The 18,573-nt window shown below is 39.7% G+C and overlaps 1 protein-coding gene across 4 annotated transcripts; it reads right to left on the bottom strand.

Annotated features, from left to right (window-relative positions):
- Positions 1-2,818: 2,818 nt before the first annotated feature.
- Positions 2,819-18,106, bottom strand: LOC111340522 (uncharacterized). 4 transcript variants are annotated; one of them, XR_015999033.1, is made up of 11 exons: positions 16,219-18,106; positions 15,444-15,530; positions 14,669-14,911; positions 13,608-13,647; positions 12,973-13,172; positions 9,742-11,757; positions 8,823-9,365; positions 7,284-8,231; positions 6,318-6,887; positions 3,820-3,937; positions 2,819-3,601 (listed from the first exon to the last, which is right to left on the bottom strand). XR_015999033.1 is itself a non-coding variant. In XM_022947384.2 (11 exons), exons 2-11 carry the CDS (start codon positions 16,325-16,327, stop codon positions 4,757-4,759), a joined length of 5,364 nt encoding a protein of 1,787 aa, XP_022803119.2. In that variant the 5' UTR covers positions 16,328-16,367; positions 16,479-18,106; the 3' UTR covers positions 2,819-4,756. The 4 variants fall into 4 exon arrangements, 3 of the variants coding, with proteins under 3 accessions (XP_022803119.2, XP_088610550.1, XP_088610549.1); XM_022947384.2 differs by having other exon boundaries at positions 2,819-5,364; positions 16,219-16,367; positions 16,479-18,106; XM_088754424.1 differs by having other exon boundaries at positions 2,819-3,937.
- Positions 18,107-18,573: the final 467 nt, after the last annotated feature.

Below are 18,573 nucleotides of genomic sequence, written 5' to 3'. Positions count from 1 at the left end.
ATAGATGTGAAGCAAAACGACCTCTTTTTTTACTATTTTTGATCAGAAAGTTACTTTAACGATGCTTTATCACTAAATGAACGGACGAAGCGGGCCAGTAACTTTTTAACTTTTGTAAATAATTTTAAAAAACACAGTTTTGCAACAAATTCGACTTGGAATAGTGTTACCCATGTATAATGATGTCACTTCGAAGCAAGTCTATTGTGTTGCAACTGTCAACTGATGTCGTTGTTAGAATATTTTAACGCGCGAATTTTTAATTAAAAAACGCTTTGATAGTCGAAAAACTATTTTCTCTTACGACGAAGTATCATTAACTGAGCTGCTTACAAAAAGAAATTATTATATCGCCTTCGATTATTTGAGCTTTTTCAATTCATGAAAAGGCTTTAAAGAAAGTAGAGGGAAATATAGTCACTATTATTTAGCCTTCAGAACTACTCCTTTATTAGCTGTAATAAAGCTACAATAACTACTCTTTTCTTGAAGAACCTTCGTTTGAATCATACGTGTTTGTGAATGCAGTAAATGGTTTGAACCCGGGGGTAACATGTGAAGGTGTAGTCTGATCGTCCGGGTGAGTGTAGTCCTGAGAAGGACTGTTGTCGGTGGCAGTGACTGACGTTTCGACAACCTGTGCAGAAGTCATCATCAGAGTCAAGTGAGTGATTGTTGTCAGTAGAATGTTCTTATTCCAGTTCGTGTGAAATGATCGGTTGGTTTTGCCGTGATGTTATTGGCTGTGAGACTCAAGTGACGTAAGTCGTTCGTGATTGGTCTGTTTCGGTCTGTCGGTAAAGCTAGGTTGTTCTTTTTCGGTCGTTTGTGATGTTTATGTCGTGAATGAGTCGTTTGTATGGGGCGGGTAGTTGTTGACATCTGTTTAGGGGAGTCTGTTCTAAGTTAGTAAACCAGCTTTCCAGAGTCAGTCGTTGAAAATAGTCAGTGCTGTAGGTTAGGCATTGCGCAGAGTCCCAGTCAATGTTGTGGTTGGTAAGTCGATGGTGTTCGACTGCCAAGCCTCCGACTGCCAAGCCTCCTACATCGGTGAGACTGGCAGAAACCTCACAACAAGACTGACTGAACACAGACGGGCGACGAGGAAAGGTGATGTCAGCAATCACATTGCTGAACACCATCGACTTACCAACCACAACATTGACTGGGACTCTGCGCAATGCCTAACCTACAGCACTGACTATTTTCAACGACTGACTCTGGAAAGCTGGTTTACTAACTTAGAACAGACTCCCCTAAACAGATGTCAACAACTACCCGCCCCATACAAACGACTCATTCACGACATAAACATCACAAACGACCGAAAAAGAACAACCTAGCTTTACCGACAGACCGAAACAGACCAATCACGAACGACTTACGTCACTTGAGTCTCACAGCCAATAACATCACGGCAAAACCAACCGATCATTTCACACGAACTGGAATAAGAACATTCTACTGACAACAATCACTCACTTGACTCTGATGATGACTTCCGCACAGGTTGTCGAAACGTCAGTCACTGCCACCGACAACAGTCCTTCTCAGGACTACACTCACCCGGACGATCAGACTACACCTTCACGTGTTTGTGAATCTTCAAAACTCACTGGTTTGATATCAATATTTCGCCTATTGGCCGAGAACTTTGATTCTTCACATCTCCGTGTGCTAGATAATTAATTGAAGTTCTTATGCAAGTTTATCTGTTGGGAGCAGTAGTTAGTGGTTAATAGTTTGTGTATATGTATGATGCACAATCCTCACAGTAGAGAACGCTATTTATGCAATAGCGAAAATCAGACCTGAAAAAAATCAGACCTGTACGGGATTCGAACCACTGACCTCTGCGATACTAGTGCAGCGCTCTACCAATTGAGCTAACAAGCGTAGCTATAACCGCAGTTCAAAATATATGAACTTCATATATTCACCGTATCTGATTTATCATCACGGGTTTATTACGAATCAACTTAACGGCCTGCTCCCAGTTGGCTTGTTACCTCAATTGGTAGAGCGCTGCACTAGTATCGCAGAGGTCAGTGGTTCGAATCCCGTACAGGCCTGATTTTTTTCAGGTCTGATTTTCGCTATTGCATAAATAGCGTTCTCTACTACGAGGATCGTGCATCACACGTATCTATAACCGCAGTCCAAAATATATGAACTTCATATATTTACCGTACCAGTTTGTGTATATATCCCGCAGCTTTTAACGGGTGAGTAGACAACGAATAAAGCATTATTCCCTCAGCTTTGGATTGATACTTCATTTTGAAAATGGACGAGCAAGGACAATAAAGGAGACAATGCGTTGGTAGTACGTTGAATGTCTTTGTTTTTGATACTTTTGTTGTTTGTTTGTTTGTTTGTTTGTTTTTTACCTTTTTACTTGCTAAGCTTTCAGTGTTCGCGTAAAATGTTTTTTCGGAAACTAATTTCAACCATGGACCCCAAGATTTAACTCAAAGCATATCAAGGACGTTGTTTAAATGTAAAGATGCAGTAACTGCCTCACGGCGTGTTGTTTGGCTGACATTGAAAAGAAGGGGGCGTTACATACTCACGGGAAGCGTGAAAAGTCCAGGAGTTCGGAGGCAAAATTGGGTAAAAACTTTGGGGAAAGGCGGGCAAACATAAAGACAAGGGTAGGGGAATAACGGGGAAAAGGTGGGAACTATTGATAGCAAGGGTGTGGGATGTATAACAAGAAAGGTGGGAAAGTAATATCGAGGAACAGGTTTGACAAAGATAATTAAATATAGGGCAACGGTGGGGAAATATGGATAGGAATGAAGAACAGGAAAGTCCATCCAGTGATAAAACTTGTTGTCAAATTGTTGTCAACTGTATTGAATAGACCCAGTGTCACATATAAATTTGTCATGGGATCAACTATGAATTAACTCTCCTCCTCGCATGCGCAGTTACTAAGTATTATGTCCATTGAGTCGTTTCAATCATCTATTAAATGAGTCTTAAATATGACTTTCAGGCCACTAGTAACGATCATTTCTTTGTTATGTTGATTTTTGATTAAGGACCTTTCAACTCTTCGTTAACAAGGAGTACTGATCAGGCCTTAAGACTATTTATTCTACTCTAAGATTAAACATACACAGCCTCCCGAGAACTTTGTATGAACCTAACCAAGGGTTTGTGTCCCTTTTGGTACAAATAATTCGGCCCTTACATCGATTCTGTAATGTAACTGAAAAATCAAGTTCATGAATTTTATCCGTAGAAAAGGGGCAGAAATTAAAACATCCAAAATATCAGCGAAACATAATTTCAAATTATAGGAGTAAAATAAATTAAATGAAGATCGTGGAAGGTAGTCATTAATCTTAATGATATACCTAGTCAACAATCAGGTTTCAACTGCGATAAGTTATAGCTGATTACAAACGCTTTTCATATGGTGTAGAACATGAGATTGCGAAAGTATGGTATAAAAGGAGTGATGATAAGGGCGCTGTGATATCAGCTGGAGTGTTGAGACTCTTTCCTTGTTAATGATTTTGAATCTAGTGAGCGACTTCAGCCAGGAAATGATACAGGTTTCCTCTTCTTTTAGGAATGTTGGGCTCTTCGCCTGAAAACAACAGGAAAGGAATGGTGGATTTCTTAAGAATATCGTAATAGGCGATTATGTGGCGACCATATGAAGGAAGCTTAAAAATAATAATGACATCATTTATTTTGTTTAAGAACCGTGGATGAAAAATTGGTAGCTCATGAGTAAATACATTTTGCTAAAAAGATACTCATTACCTCCACAATTTATTATCGAATGATACAATGTAAACTCACTTGTTACTGTCAACTTTTCCTAAACCCCGTCAAATGAAAAGTTCGATGTCTTGTTTGTGTATCTAAAGATCTCTTCCTTATCTGTTCATGCAAGTCTTGGAATTCGTCAAAAAGATATCTGTGTTGAGATTCACACTGGTTAACAAAAGATGGGCAAAATGCAGACCCGTCCTCTCTCAGGTTTACCCAGAGAATTTGAGCAAATTACCTCCTGATCCACAGGTTTAAAAGTCCAGATTTAAAGGAGTTCAACATCTTTGGAAGGATGTAGAGGATAAACAAGTAAGAAAACAAAGACATCTTCGAGTCTTTAGTCAGAAGAAATCCAAAAGTTACTTTCTTGGCAAGATTGCGAAACACAAAAGATATAAATCAGACTATACTAAAGACGTCAAAGGATGGAGAAGTGGAAAACTCACTACGAAAGACGAAGTTTACTTGGTCCATAGTATGAAAAGATTTTAGCTGCTTTAAACTGCTTTGTTTGAAATGTGTTTTGTAATGTCAGTCCTAATTCTGCGTTTTACGAATACCAGAAAATACCAAAAACATCACCTGTGATCATCGCTTAACAATCTTCTAGAAAAGATTAATGCTTGTTCACTGCCTAATGACGGGTATAAACCGGGTTACAAAACGAATCGGGCTGCAGCGATCACATGTTAAGTTATATCCAAAGCTTGCAAAAAAAAACCTGTGCAAACTTGGTAGTGGAAAAAGTTACTGAGAATGTTTAAAACTGGAGCTAATGTACTTTTGAAGTTAACGATCCTACTAAAATAAAGGGGCACCTATATAGTGCATCGCCTAAACTTTGCCGTTAACTTTCCTATCATAAAATGCTCGAAAGGTGAGATGTTTAGGGAAAGGCTGAAAGGATATTGCTATGATTTAATTGGGTATCAACCATAGCCAAGTATCATTATTATTAACAGAATTAGTTATCATGTCTGCTTTGCTGGTTAAGCTTTGCTTGGCATATTTTATCCTGCAACTCAATTACTTTATCTTGTAGCTCATTAAATTTAGTCTTAATCACATGGTAAGCAGCTGGTATTGAAGCGATATCACTAAGTTCATTCGTGTTGTAAACTGGACCCAGACCCACAGAAATGACCGTCACTCCTGCTCTGTGAAGCGCTTGAGCGGAAGGTTGAACATTGTCCCGTGAAGTACCTCGTGTTAGCACAACAAGAACTTTGGGGACATTTATCCGACTAGCTTTATCAAACAACTTTTGACCGGCTAAGGCCAAAGCTTTTCCTGTCATGGTAACGGTTCCAGGATACTTAATGTTCTCTACAGCGAGGGCTAAATCCCGAGGGAGAGAATATTTATCGAAAGGAATTGACAATGTGGGTTCAGTTCCTAAAGTAATGGCCCCCACCCGAGTTGCTTCAGGTGAAATGTGAAATCCTAAAGAAACATTTTTAACAAAGTCCAGCATTTTCTTGAAGTTTCCTTTTCCAAGAACCTCGACACTCCTTGCACCATCGATAACAAATCCGAGGTCGGAATGGCACTTTCTCTGGGTCTGTAATCGAGCTGCAAGCAAACATGCCGAATGGATTTAATTAGTCTTACGATTAGAGTGAGCCTTGTAGACAATTTAAGTTTATAAGCAAATTGGGTGTCTTGTAGATAGACTTACTCGCAGCGGCTCTGCGTCATTATGTTGCGCTTAAGTTTGTTAAGTTAGCTGAGCGACGTTGGTTGAGTATGTTAGTGTCTAAATTTCTGAATGGATCTTAAATATCTTAAATGATAAGATATTTAACACTGCAGTGACACGTGCTTAATACTGCAGTGACAACAACTGATTGACTGCTAAGGGTGATAAGAAATCTTTTTGTGTGGGCCACTTGACGGACTCCGATGAAAACCTCTTGTCAATATTTGTTACGCGCAAATTAATGGAAAAAAATGAACGTATGTCTATCGTCTCATCATTGATCATAGGTACGAGGGTTGAAGAAGACAAATTCAAAAAACTAGTTTGAACAAGATAAGAAAGTTGAGTCCTGCAATAGGTTGCAGTCCTTGTCACTCGTTAGTATGTTAGAAAACACTCGTGTGTCTCGCGAGTCAAGCTCATGAGGCGTGTTTATAAGATAAGAGAGTGAAGTCCCTCAATAGCCTGCATTCCTTGTCACTTACTAGTACGTTAGAAATAGAACATAGTTATCCCATGAGGCGTGTGTTCGAGGTATGCGTGTTATGCCAGTGAAACCAGCTACAGTAGGTATGAATACAGATTAAAAGAGTTATACCTTTAAAATAAGGCCTACACGTAGGACTCGCTCCCTTAGCATATTTTTGTCTTGTAATCAGCTATTCAGACTCATCTATTTTGTCAAGAACTTTTGTTACTAACTTTAAATTGATGTTTGTTTGCCTACCTATTAAATATTCAAAAGTAGCTCCACTTAGTTTCGCTCTTTCCCACATGTGCTTACATGAACGTACTTAAGTCAAAAGCTTTATCGCAAGCTGCTTACCTGCCCTTCTCGCGGACTGACATATTTCTTTTTGAATTCTCCCCATGAATACAGCAGCATCATTAAATGGAGCTAAGAACACGTGACTGTTCTTGGGTTCGGATGCGATGATATCAAGTTGTGTTTGATTGACATTGTTACCTACGCCAAGGCAGAACACCTCGATACCTCGCCTTTTAAGTTCAATGGCGGGTCGACTGACGTCATCAGATGAAAATCCGTCGGTTACCAGAAGCAGCGCCTTGTGTTTTGACGTAGCAGGCTGACTAAACAGCTGCTTTTGAGCCACTGTGAGCGCCTTTCCTATTCGTATCTCAAGGTTTGGAATACTAGCGTTATCAATAGCTTGATCCATGCTCTCCTGATCGAGGAATTTGTCGAAGTGTACCACGGACGGTTGTGGTGAGCCTCCGTACACCACCATACCGACACTGTTACCTTGAGGAGAAGCAGGGAATAAGTGGGAAACTCGTTTCAACAAATCCATCATCTTTGCTGCCTGTTGCGTACCACGACCTTCGGGGGAAGATGAACTATCCAAGACTACTCCGAGGTGAACCTTACCGCAATCTAAGGGAAAAAGTAGAATAAATGGTGTCGTATTACTGTCGAGGACACCGATAGGAATCGACAGAAGAAAATGTCTTGCTGGTAAACTATGAGTTGGTTAGGTTTCCTTCGTGAAATTCTATCCGAGATGCAAGGATACATCTTGAATGCTTTCTTCTGATGCAGAGGAAAAAGTATGCAATTTCAATAAGCCTCTCAACCGAATTCAAGCTATGCGCGATGAACATTCGTGCTCTACGAAAAAATTTTCGTTTGATCTACTCAACATATTTATGCAAAGACCAAATAAAAATTTGAATTAATTTTGGAATATGAAGATTAGTAGAAAATCATTAGTGACAACGAGCAATTGCTCTGATGTTTGTGTTTTATACGAACGAGGCTGCGAATTCTCACCATGACTATTTTGTTTTTCTCCTTCGGCCTTAAAGTTTTCTGCAGCTTTTCCGACAGCCATAATCTTTGAAGGCACTTTGTATTCCGGTGATGGCTCATATTTTTCATTGGAGTAGCCTTCAGGATAATTTGGCCGCTCAAAAGCTTTACTGCTGATGTCCTCATTAGAAAGCGCTTCAGTGCCTGGACGTAAACGAAGACTGGTTCCCTGAACTCTTTCGGTGTTGAGTGCTGTTGTTTTAAACGAATCACCCGGAGAACCATGGAATCCGTGTAATGCTTGACTTTGATTAAATGGTTGTGCAATGCCTGAGTCGTCCTTGTCCTGGGACTGATAATTCTCCTTTACTCCAGCGGCAAAGGGCTGCTCCCCTGCATCGCGTAAAGGGCCTAGAGTCCCGTTATTCTGGCTATCTTGAACGCTTTCCATTCGTTGATGGCTTTGGAATCCACGATTCTCATCTGAATTTGTCGACGAAACCTTTGAGGTTTCATCCACAGCTCCATTTTTATTCTCGAGGGGCGGAGATAGTAGGGTTTGAGAATGTAACGCCTCCTCGTCTTGACTAAGTTCTCCCGAGGAAACAAGCGGGTTCTGATTCTCCTGATCGTTCGAAGAACTAATTTTGGAGGGGTGAAGTCCACTAGAGGTCATTTCTGCTTGCCTCTCTGAATTACCACCTGCCGGCCTAGCCTGCTGATCTGCTATTCCTGGTCCTCCTGTGGATTGAAAGCCTTCAGTAATTGGTTCTTCCTGGGAAAGGGGCCTCTTGTCAGTCTCTGACTCCTTATCTTTTTGAGAATATCGCTCATAATGATGGTTTGAGTCTGTAGGTACCGCTCCGGTTTCAGAGGTGTCTTTCATGTAATTAGAGGAACGCCCAACCTGGCCGTTGTTCGTCTCACAGGTACAAGGAACTTGTCTGTCTCGAACTATCCCCATAACATCTTTATGCAGATTGAGGAACAATAGAGGAAATATTTGATCAGAAATTTTGCCTGGCGTCTCTTGAGAGCTTCTGGTCCACCTAGTTAACTCAATTACACCATGATTATCAGTCGCCACATTGTAACCAGGTAGCTTTATGAGGATTTTGAGTATATAAAAATCTTATAATGTTGATAATAATCTCTACAGATATTTTTGGATTGCGAATAAATTCGGAGAAGTAGGTTGCGGTGACACATTGAAGTCATTTATCTGTTTTCGTCTCACAGAAACTCTTTGAAAACCCTGTGTTTCGACTTAGGTAGATACATAGAAACATACAGTCATATTTCTCCCATACGGTTTCTTGAAACGTTGAGAGGTAAACGTTTTCCTTCTGGTAAACAAAATGGATTTCCAATAAGTGAAAAGCATGAATTGAGAAGTTCAAGGTATAATTAGCAGGGCATAATTCTGGCGTTGAAAGAGAGCTTTTTACACATGACCGGTAAGATCACTGTGCAATCACTTCAGCTGAAAAAAAAATGGAAGTTATAACTCTGACCAAAGGACAAACTTGTCCTTCTCTCACCCGAAATCTACTGTCTTACCTCTACAAACCTCCTGAATGATATCATCCATTGCATTTGGCAAAGTGTCTAAGAAAGCGGTGAAAACGTGTTCTGACTTTGGCTCTGAAGCAATGTTTATCAGTTCCCTGACATTGGCTTGTTTACCCAGGCCAATGGCGGTAACTTTGACTCCAGTATCTCTCAGCTCTTCTGCAGGTGCAATTACATCGTCCGCTGAACCACCACTTGATAACAGAATAAGGGCCCTCGGAGCATCTTGACGACCGGAAATGGCAAAGAGATTCGTTTTCATTTGCAAGAGGGCATTTCCTGTGTAGGCTTTCCCTCCGATATACGGCGCGATATTAACGGCATCGTCAAATTGTCTAAAGTCGCTGAGTCCTTTAAGATCAAGAGCTGTTTTAACATCATCGCCAAAAGCCATTAATCCAATGTGGGTGTTTCTTTTGTCAAATCCACGGGAGAAGATCTTGATGAATTCCAGAACACGAGCATAGTATGGCTGGGGGATATTGCCAGAGCCATCTACAAGAAAGGCGACGTCTGCTTTGGCGGAGCACTCTGTGAGATGAAAAATAAAGTAATGTTTACATTCTCTATCATAGAAGCAAAAAACATATCTGGCCCGATTTGACAAGCTATATGCTAGTTGACAGTTACCAATTTTCTCGTGGTTACGGCGATAAAACAAAGACAAACTGCTGGATGCCTTCGATAATTGCTGTTTATTCAACATCTTGTTGGGCAACCAAGACTTTCGTGAAGGCTTTGCTGACCGATTTGTTGAATAATAACAAGGTTTTTAAAAACTAAGAATACCTACTTGTGTCACAGTTAACCTCTTCATACCAAATTCCGAAAAGGAACGTAACAGTTGTTCACTAATCAAAACTACTATGCGATAATGTATATGGCTAGGAGTTATTGTGAATCTTACCTTTCTTTGGACACAAGCAATCTTCCGCTGGCTCTGAAGTATAGTCGTTCGACGTAAGACTGGTTTCAATTTTTTCCTGGGACTGTTCTTTATTTTCTAAACCAGAACTAGAATGGCGTTGATTCATTGCTGCCTCACCCCTATTCTTTTCAACTTCCTCTTGAACTTGCTCTTTGGAAGTTTCTCCTGTGTACGCTTGTGGCATGCTAGAGTCTTCATATGCGAATCCCATGCCTCCATCGGGACCTGCCTGGCCTTCAGAGTTAGCTTGTTGTATTATGCGTGCATCCTCTCCCTGAGAAAGATCAGTTATTCCCTGAATGGCTTCATTGTCAAAAACCGGTCTTGACTGCTGGCTGGCATCTGCTATGGGTGACTCTTCATTTTCTGGTCCATAATCTTCCCCCGTACCACCTTCATGATTTTGCATTGTACTGTCCACCCCAGGACTTAAAGACTCCTCTCCATTCGCCGGCCCATAATCCATTCCTCCCATTGAAGCGCCTTTGTTTAAGTCCACCATAGGCACTGGTTCACCTTCATATGATGACTGCTCTTGATCTGACTCCTGTTTTTCATTTCTTTCACCTCCTCCATTTGATTGAAGTGTTTGTCCCTTACTCGACGCAAAGGGTTTGCTTGACAGTTCTTCCTGTGGAGGATATTTTTCATGTAAAGTAGTTCCGACGTCATGCAGGGATTTAGGATTTTTCTCTGCTCTCTGTGAATCTATTCCAAAACTGGCCTTCTCTTTGGTCATAGACAGAGCATCTCCTGTTGTAGAAACATGGTGCGAGTCACCAACTGGTCCCTCAGCTCGTTCCCCGTGTTCGACGTACGCCCCTTGTAATTTACTTGATGTCGGTTCAGTGGCTCTTTCTTTCTGCCCGAATGCCTGCTTTTCTTTGCTAGACAATTTCCGATGGGGTGACATGTCTGTGTCTTTGGAGGACATCGAAGTGAACCCTGATTCCATTGGCCTCTTCTTTGGAAGTGCAGATAGAGATTGGTGCATTTCTTTTCCCTTTTCATTTTGTAAGTTTTCCTTGAACCTTGTGGGTTTTCTCTGCTTTATCTCCGTGTCCTGTTGTTGAGTATTGTGAGCTTCTGTCTCCTTACTGTTTTTTAATTCTGTTGTTACATGGTATCCGCTGGGTTTATTCTCCAGTTTTCCACTCTCCTTTGCAGAGTCATGAAGATGGTCAAAGTAGTGTTTATCGTGAGGACTAACCAAGTTATCCGATGAAGTATCGGTTTTCATTGTTTCTAGTGACTGGCCAACCAGGCTAAACCCCTTTGAATTTCGCGAGCTTTCGGCTGCATTCATTTTGTCAGTTTCCAATATGGCTGGTCTCTTTTGATCTTTGTCATCATAGTGTTCATTTGTTAAAGGCGTTTTTAATTTGGGAATCAGGAAGTCATCTGCAGCCGGCCCAACATGATTCATTGAAGGATTATTCAATCTCGAAGAAGCTGCTCCATTGGAAAACTTTTCCTTATTAGAATTGTCTGCATCAAAAGGTTTTGACCCCTCATACAAATTTACATTGTGTTCTTCCATGTTTCTTTGTGCTTTAGGATTTGATGAAAGACGCATTGGTTGCTTTGGAGTGTTTACCTCGAACGAAACGCTCTTTCTCGGCACACTAGGTGATTCATTAGAATATTTTCCTTTGCCATTTGTAGGGTACTGACTAGAAGTGGATACAGATTTTTGAAACGAGGCAATCTTTTTGAAATCCTCTCGAGATATTGGGACATATTTCTCCGCTTTTTTAAGGGAGCTATGAAGGTTAAAATTGTTTCCTTGATCTTGATTAGGATATTGTTCTATTTGTTGTACATGATGAGTCTGTTCTTCTTGCTCTCCGCGAAATGCATTTTGTCTCTCCTTCGATGAAATTTGTCCGCTAGGACCTGCAAATTGTCGCACGTGACGTCCTGCTTGGTTGCCATTCTGGTAAGAAGGTTTTGAAATGTGAAACTCTGGAGTTCCAAGTCCAAAGTTCCCTGAAACTAGGATAACAGATGATATCAGGCAGAAATCATTTCAAATACAAGGAAAACTCTTTTTCTTCGATTGAAACCGTAGAGGGACCAATTCAATCGGCGTTTTGTTTGCTAAAACTCCATGCTGACATGTTCATTTACAGTCTATGATATCTCTGTGCATTATTCGACGTCAATTATTTCGTATACATTCACTCAGTAACACGGTGAACTCAGATTCGAAATATTAAATGTTTTCTATCAATAACAACAACAGCACCCTTCATTTTTTCATTTGTTAAATTAAAGTAACAGCTAGTCCGGTCTGCAGGTAGATAGATAAATAGCTAGTGCTAATCTAGGCGAGCCAGTCTTTAAAGTCTAAGATGTAATAGATCAAAAACGAGTGCGAGTGTTTCATCAGGGGTTCCAAACACCGAGAAACAGATGAAAGCACGAGGCCGCAGGCCGACTGCTTTTATTGTTTCGAGGTGTTTGTAACCCTTGATGAAACACGAAGCACGAGTTTTTGGTATAGCTTCTGAAACGAGTTGCCGATTATTGTTTGTAAACAATAGCTAGAGAATATGATAAAAATGGTTTCGTTGGAATGTTTCATTTGGGAGTTAGCCAACTTATTACAGTTTATCAATTCAGTTTACTGTGCGAGATGGATGAGTCAAGTTCAAGGTTTCGGATTCCCAAAACTTCTGACGAGGAAAAGGCGTCTATTATCAATTCTGTTCCGAAATCGAGGGTTTACAAGAACAAATGGGCGATACAGATCATGTCAGTTCAGTATTTCAGGGAGTAACTTTCGATGAATGTATTGTTAAACTCGTCATCAATTCTACGAACTGCGATAACATGTGAAATACCCAACTATTTTGTTACAATCTTTGAAGGAAATAAAATTTTGTTGTTTGCTTGAGATGTCATTTACTTCAAATTAATTTATTGATGTCATATGATTTTCCGAGAATCAGTGGACATTCGGAAATTGTATCCAAATCTCTAAAGATTTTCATCCAATTTTTCATTGGGTATCCAAACACATGCACGTGATGTGGTATACATGCAGTGATTTGTAGTTGACTTTATGAATTGTTAATGAGTTTGAGAAGGTCTGATAGAATACTCCTAAATCATAATACATTAATTCTAACACAATTAAATTAAAAAAAACCAAATTTACAAATGATGAAATAGGAAGTAGGTTTTTGTCACTGTTTACTCTCTTACCTTTGCAAACTTTAACGTTGCAATCTTGACTCTCTATACTGGGACCCAAGTTCCTACAATCTTTTCCGCCATTGGACGGAGGTGGATTTGAGCATTTACGCATGCGCCTTCTAACTCCACCGCCACACGACTTACTGCATTCAGTCCAAGAGGACCAGGGGCTATACTCGCCGTTGACAGACTTCTTTGGGTCTACAAAACTGCAAATACAAACAGGATTCGCGAGTTCGAAAAAATTTGATGAACATAATTTGAAAACGTAGTCTTGGAAAAAAAAGATAACTAACGAAAATGAATAGTGTCAAAAAGTCGGCTTGGATGGAAATACTCAGCTGCCAGAGATGATCTTAATTTGGATTTTTATGTTTTTTAAGATAACTCTGCTCATTGGACTATTGCATCTTTGGTTTGATACACCTTTAAGTGTTCCAGCAATATCCAGTTTCTATAATTGTGTCAGCCGGTTCCAAGTACCTAAATGGTTTAAGCAATAAAGTTTGAAGGCACAGATTCTTAGAAAATTTATCAGGGTTCCAAATATCTGTGTAGAGCATGGTAATTCACTTCTTATCTTTCGATACATCGAATGCCTTAGCCACCATTAGTCAAATTATTATATGATAGTTAACTTTTACCGATATACTTGTAAACTCCAAGGCCCCCCTTTACCATCACCTGCAAATAAAAGATCCCATTCAAAGCATGTCCATCTGTGCTAAGGAATGAGTTCGCTAAGGTAGTAGAAAGGGTTGCTGTATCGTATCCGTGAAGATTAGGATAATTGATGGATGATTCTGCCGTACAGAACTGAACTAAACATGCGGTAAGGCTCTATATCTATACTTGTCTTTGGTGAGCTACAGAATGCGCTTTGGTTCGTGACCCAATCAACTATTTATCTTGCCAATCCAAAAAACCTAAAGTTAAATTTATCAATTATGGAGAAGAGGTCAATCTCAGCGATGGATTAGTTTTGATAATGTCGTTGTCAGCGAGAACGAATGTGAATCACCTGGTGACGACATTAACCAAAACCTTTCTCACTCACTTGGCCATTATACCTCTACCTTCTCTGTGTACAGTGGATTCACTCTAGGCATAATGCCATTATCCATGTATCTCGGTACAAAGCCTTAAGACAACAAGCATCGACACCTTGTTTAAGTGATTGGATAGTTTAATAGTGAATAACATTCTGTCTCTATCAATTCCTTTCCGACTTTTTTCTTGCAACAATTTGTGGTAAATTTGGCGTTTAAGCAAAGCCGACTTTTTCAGGAGATCCAGCGTTTATAAAAAGAGCTCACTGCTCTGCCATTTTCAAGCTCATGGTCCCTCCATTTTTCATTTGAAAAATTTGACGTATAAATCCAAAAGATTTAAAGAAGCTGTACACCACTGTATATTGCTACAGAGCTATTGATTAGAGAGTTGTGACATCTTGCCTAGAAATGGAAAACTCAAGTAAAAGCCAGTTACCCACTCAAGGTTTCAAGGTTAGGTCTAAACCCTTAATCTTGAACCTAACGTGGGGCCTTAATCAAAAACCCAACGTTTATTCGTATATAAATTGTTTTCGTGTGGGTTCGGTCTCGACTGGAAGAAAAATACTTCGTTTTCCTCCTACCGAAGGAGAACGCCCCCTGGGAGCACAGCTTTTATGTATTCTATTTCAAATATTGACACCCTTTGTTACCTCTACAGTCTTTAGAAGCTCCATATCTGCGATATTCATTGTCCCCAACAGAACTCGCAAAGCACTGGCCTCCGTTCTCGATGCCGAATATTTTACGTCCCTTATCGAGAGCCGCCCTTGCACATTTATACAAAGCATGCCTTCTGCCTTTGTAATTGGGATCCATTAAAAGATAATGTTCTCCTTCGATTGTTGGTAGGCCCCGCGCCCATGCATCTCGCCAGCAACCCAAACTTTCAAACCCTATAGATAAAGCACAACTCATGCTGGTATATTTCACGCCCTACATACACCATAAAAAGAAAATTACAATATCGTAATTTGGGATAATTCTCCAAGGCTCTGTTTATTTTTAAATGCACAAAGTTTCGACGCGCAGCATTTATTAACAGTGATATCACTGAATGACAGATCATTGTCGAGTTTAGATCCATAGATCGTTACCCTTCGTACTTTCTGTTCAAGTATGAGGACGTGAGCTCAAGAGGACGTGAGCTGATTTCGCATGGTCCAGTATATGATACAGTCAATTCTTTTTAAACCTGTCACGAGAACTATATTGTAGTATCAGTATACTATAATTAAGAAAGGACCGTGATGCAGCTCAGCTCGTCCAATAGTTCTGCAGTTTATAGACGAGTACGCAATAAATACCCAGGCGTTTCCGCAAAATAGGCGCATAACTAGAAGTATAATCACGGGAAGAGCGTAACAAGCCAGAGGTTTGAAAGTATAGTGAGCTTTATAATATCTCTATTAACTATAGGTCACTTACGTTGGCCATTAATTTCTAACTCCCCCGTAATTTGTTGCCTCTTCTCCAGTTTTTCAAACTCTTTGTCCTCGCCAGATGTCTTTTTCTCTTAATCAAGAAAGTATATTATTAGCTTCAATTGAGCTCAGCGGTTATGTAGATTTAGGCAAAGTAATTTTACCTCAAAAGGCGCAAAGTAAGGTATCATCCCCTCAAAGACGATTCTCTAACTGCACGCACGAATGCACGATAATTTCCTAGTTTCCCTGTTTCCTCGGTGCAACTTTATTTTCTATCTCTTTAAGGTCTTGAATGCATTCCATTGGAAAACTTTTGGATAATAAACCGATACAGCTAATCCGTGAAGCAGTAGGATTTTGAAGCAAGGTGAAGGCTTTAACGTATTTCAGTAGATGAAATGAAAGATTTCACCTATTTGAGTTTACCAAACTCAAATAGATCCCGTCTACTGATTTGTCCAACTCTAAAAAGAGTTAGTGAATACAGGCGACGTAAAATGAAAATATACCACAGGGGTTTTTAAGAGCCACTGTTGTGTCAGAGGGCGGGCTTATTTAAAAAAAAAATGGACTTGTTTCAGCCGGAAAACCAATGGGTCTGGAAACCAACGAGTCTACCGAAGGAAGCCAAGTTTTTCTTACTTCTTTTGTCCTGTCAGTCCTTAAGGTGAAGTTGTTATAAGATGCTATAAGAAGTAAGCATTTTAATTCACACATACATTTTTTAAACATTTTTTACATCCGGTCGGAAACCTCCACACAACATATTCACTTACCTTTATTTAACTTGTTGATGTACCTGCCATCCACTTTGATACAAATCACATTCACGAAGAGTAAAACAATGGCCCACATGTAGTGTCTTTGCTCTAACAGACTTAACATTTCAGCCTTAGGACTTGAAGCGACCTCAATATATTTCTAACTAGATAGAAGAAAGGAGTAAATAAAAGTAATGAAGATAACAAATAAGGAAAAATCAGAAAAAAGTTAAACACAGGCAAAATAACAGAAAATAAGAAGAAAATCGGCTTACCTTACCAGTTGTAACAAACACAAATTTGGCTGGTTTTTCTTTCAAATCAAAACGATAGCGTACTTTTGACTTTAACTTTGACTTTGAAAATTTTGCAACAATTTTGTTAAGTTGTGTATTCCAACATTGCGCTAAATTTAAACCGTAAATTTCCCTCTCCACGACGCTGAACAGTCTTTATCTCGTTAACGAGAAATAGGTTAAACTAAACTTTTCATGAATATTTCAAGATGAACTTTTGAAATATTCATGGCTAATAACCTAACAACCGTAAAGGAAACCATAAAATTTTTGTTTTCACTCGGGTGTGCGAAAAATCGATAGAAATCGACTTAAGCTTACGAAAAATGAGTAACGGATATTGTGATTGATACTGGAACAAAGAAAACCCATCCCCACCAATAAGCAAAATCTGCTTTTGTCGAAAGTGGAATAAGTTCCCCACATAATTACCGGAGGTATGCTAACGTTATCCTCTGTATCTAAGAGGAGATCAAAATGAAACTTCTATTTGACGATCTAATACTTTGAAAAGAAGACTGGTAGCAAGAATATCAAACCTTTTCGTGAAAATGGAAAAAAAACCCAAAGTTATATTCTGATTTAAAAGAAACATTAAATATTTCATAGGTAAATCCTTCCTCTTTGTTATAAAATGAACTATTTTAAATTAACATTTCCGATAGCTGCAAAACACCCTAAAAAACATACACGGAGGTATCGCCAGTTGAGCTTGTGAAACGGGTGATAACTGTTCCAAACTACTGAGTTTAGTGATACATGTCTGTGAACCGGAACCTTTGAGATAAAGGAGTTGCGATGATCACTTAAAGCTCGGAGAATCGATATCTTCTCGAGGAGGACCCGTCATGCAATTTGACGACGACTTCAACATATACCGGAGCCCAATTCCCCCGAAGGAGACTAACATTCCTTATGCCTTATGCTGGCTGGTTTTTTGATGACAGTTACATACTGTAACAAGTGCATCATTTAGCTTTGATTCTATAAGTGTGGTCACCTCACTTTACACTTGGTAAAGCTGAGGCTTCACTGCGCCTAAAATAGTTTGCTTGATTTTATTCTCGCACTCAGAAAATATTTCGAACGATGGACATATTTAAAATAGAGAAGAAAGCTTTACCGGTTAAGAAGGCCTCGAGGGTACTCAACAAAGATTTAACCACTATCGCGCCATTAGTTCAATTCAATTTGCCAAAAAATACAATATATGGGAATTCAAGTGGTTGATGGAAAGAGTACATCAGGTTTGGCATTAAAACATTCGCGGATGTGCGATTCAATCGTTGCACAAGTTCATATTCTCGTTTTCACTCAACTAATCGCCATTAATAACCATACCAATCATGGTATTCATGAACCTGACCTGAACAAAACAGACTGACTAAAACATTGCGAAAGGGATTGTTAAGCTATTGCAGGATTAGTTCTAAAAGCTCTCCATCTAGTTTGTTGTTTGTATCCATTCTTGATAAACAACTCATCGTCCCTTTCAAAAACGCAGGCAAGCTGCGGGGAATAGGAATAAACGGCAACGTTAAAGTTACACAGTAAATGGTTTGAACCCGGGGATCACATGCGAAAGTGTAGCGGGATCGTCCGGGTGAGTGTAGTCCTGAGAAGGACTGTTTTCGGTGGTAGTGACTGACTTTTCGACAACCTGTGCGGAAGTCATCATCAGACTTTAGCACAGGTTGTCGAAACGACAGTCACTACCACCGACAACAGTCCTTCTCAGGACTACACTCACCCAGGCGATCACACTACACTTTCACGCGTTAAAATTATACTAAGAAATGTTTTATTTGACAATGAGACCAAATCACAAATGCTCCTACACGAACCAAAGTTAGGGATGCTAGTGGTGGAATTTGTATTTTTGGAGCAGCTGTAATTCACCTGATAAATATTTCCCTCCGATGGATAATGAGGTCTAGGTAAGGGTTCCCATATATTATCTCCTTATTTGAGCGATCGAGGTATTTTTGTTTTATCGTTGTAAGCAAATACGTTGTATGTCTATTGCGCAGACTCTGAGATAGAAGAATGACTGAACTCTATTGGGGGTCGATAG

Source organism: Stylophora pistillata, chromosome 3, assembly GCF_964205215.1.
Source record: "Stylophora pistillata chromosome 3, jaStyPist1.2, whole genome shotgun sequence".
In the NCBI taxonomy this organism is placed as follows: domain Eukaryota; kingdom Metazoa; phylum Cnidaria; class Anthozoa; order Scleractinia; family Pocilloporidae; genus Stylophora; species Stylophora pistillata.
The sequence above is the reverse complement of the archived record's forward strand: the minus strand, read 5'-3'. Positions and strand labels throughout refer to the sequence as shown.

Coding starts and splice junctions, on each gene's coding strand:
- LOC111340522 (XM_022947384.2), bottom strand. CDS start 16,327: ATGTTAAGTCTGTTAGAGCAAAGACACTACATGTGGGCCATTGTTTTA. Junction 15,531..16,218: donor CATCAACAAGTTAAATAAAG/GTAAGTGAATAT, acceptor TTCTTGATTAAG/AGAAAAAGACATCTGGCGAG. Junction 14,912..15,443: donor GTTAGAAATTAATGGCCAAC/GTAAGTGACCTA, acceptor CTTTATCTATAG/GGTTTGAAAGTTTGGGTTGC.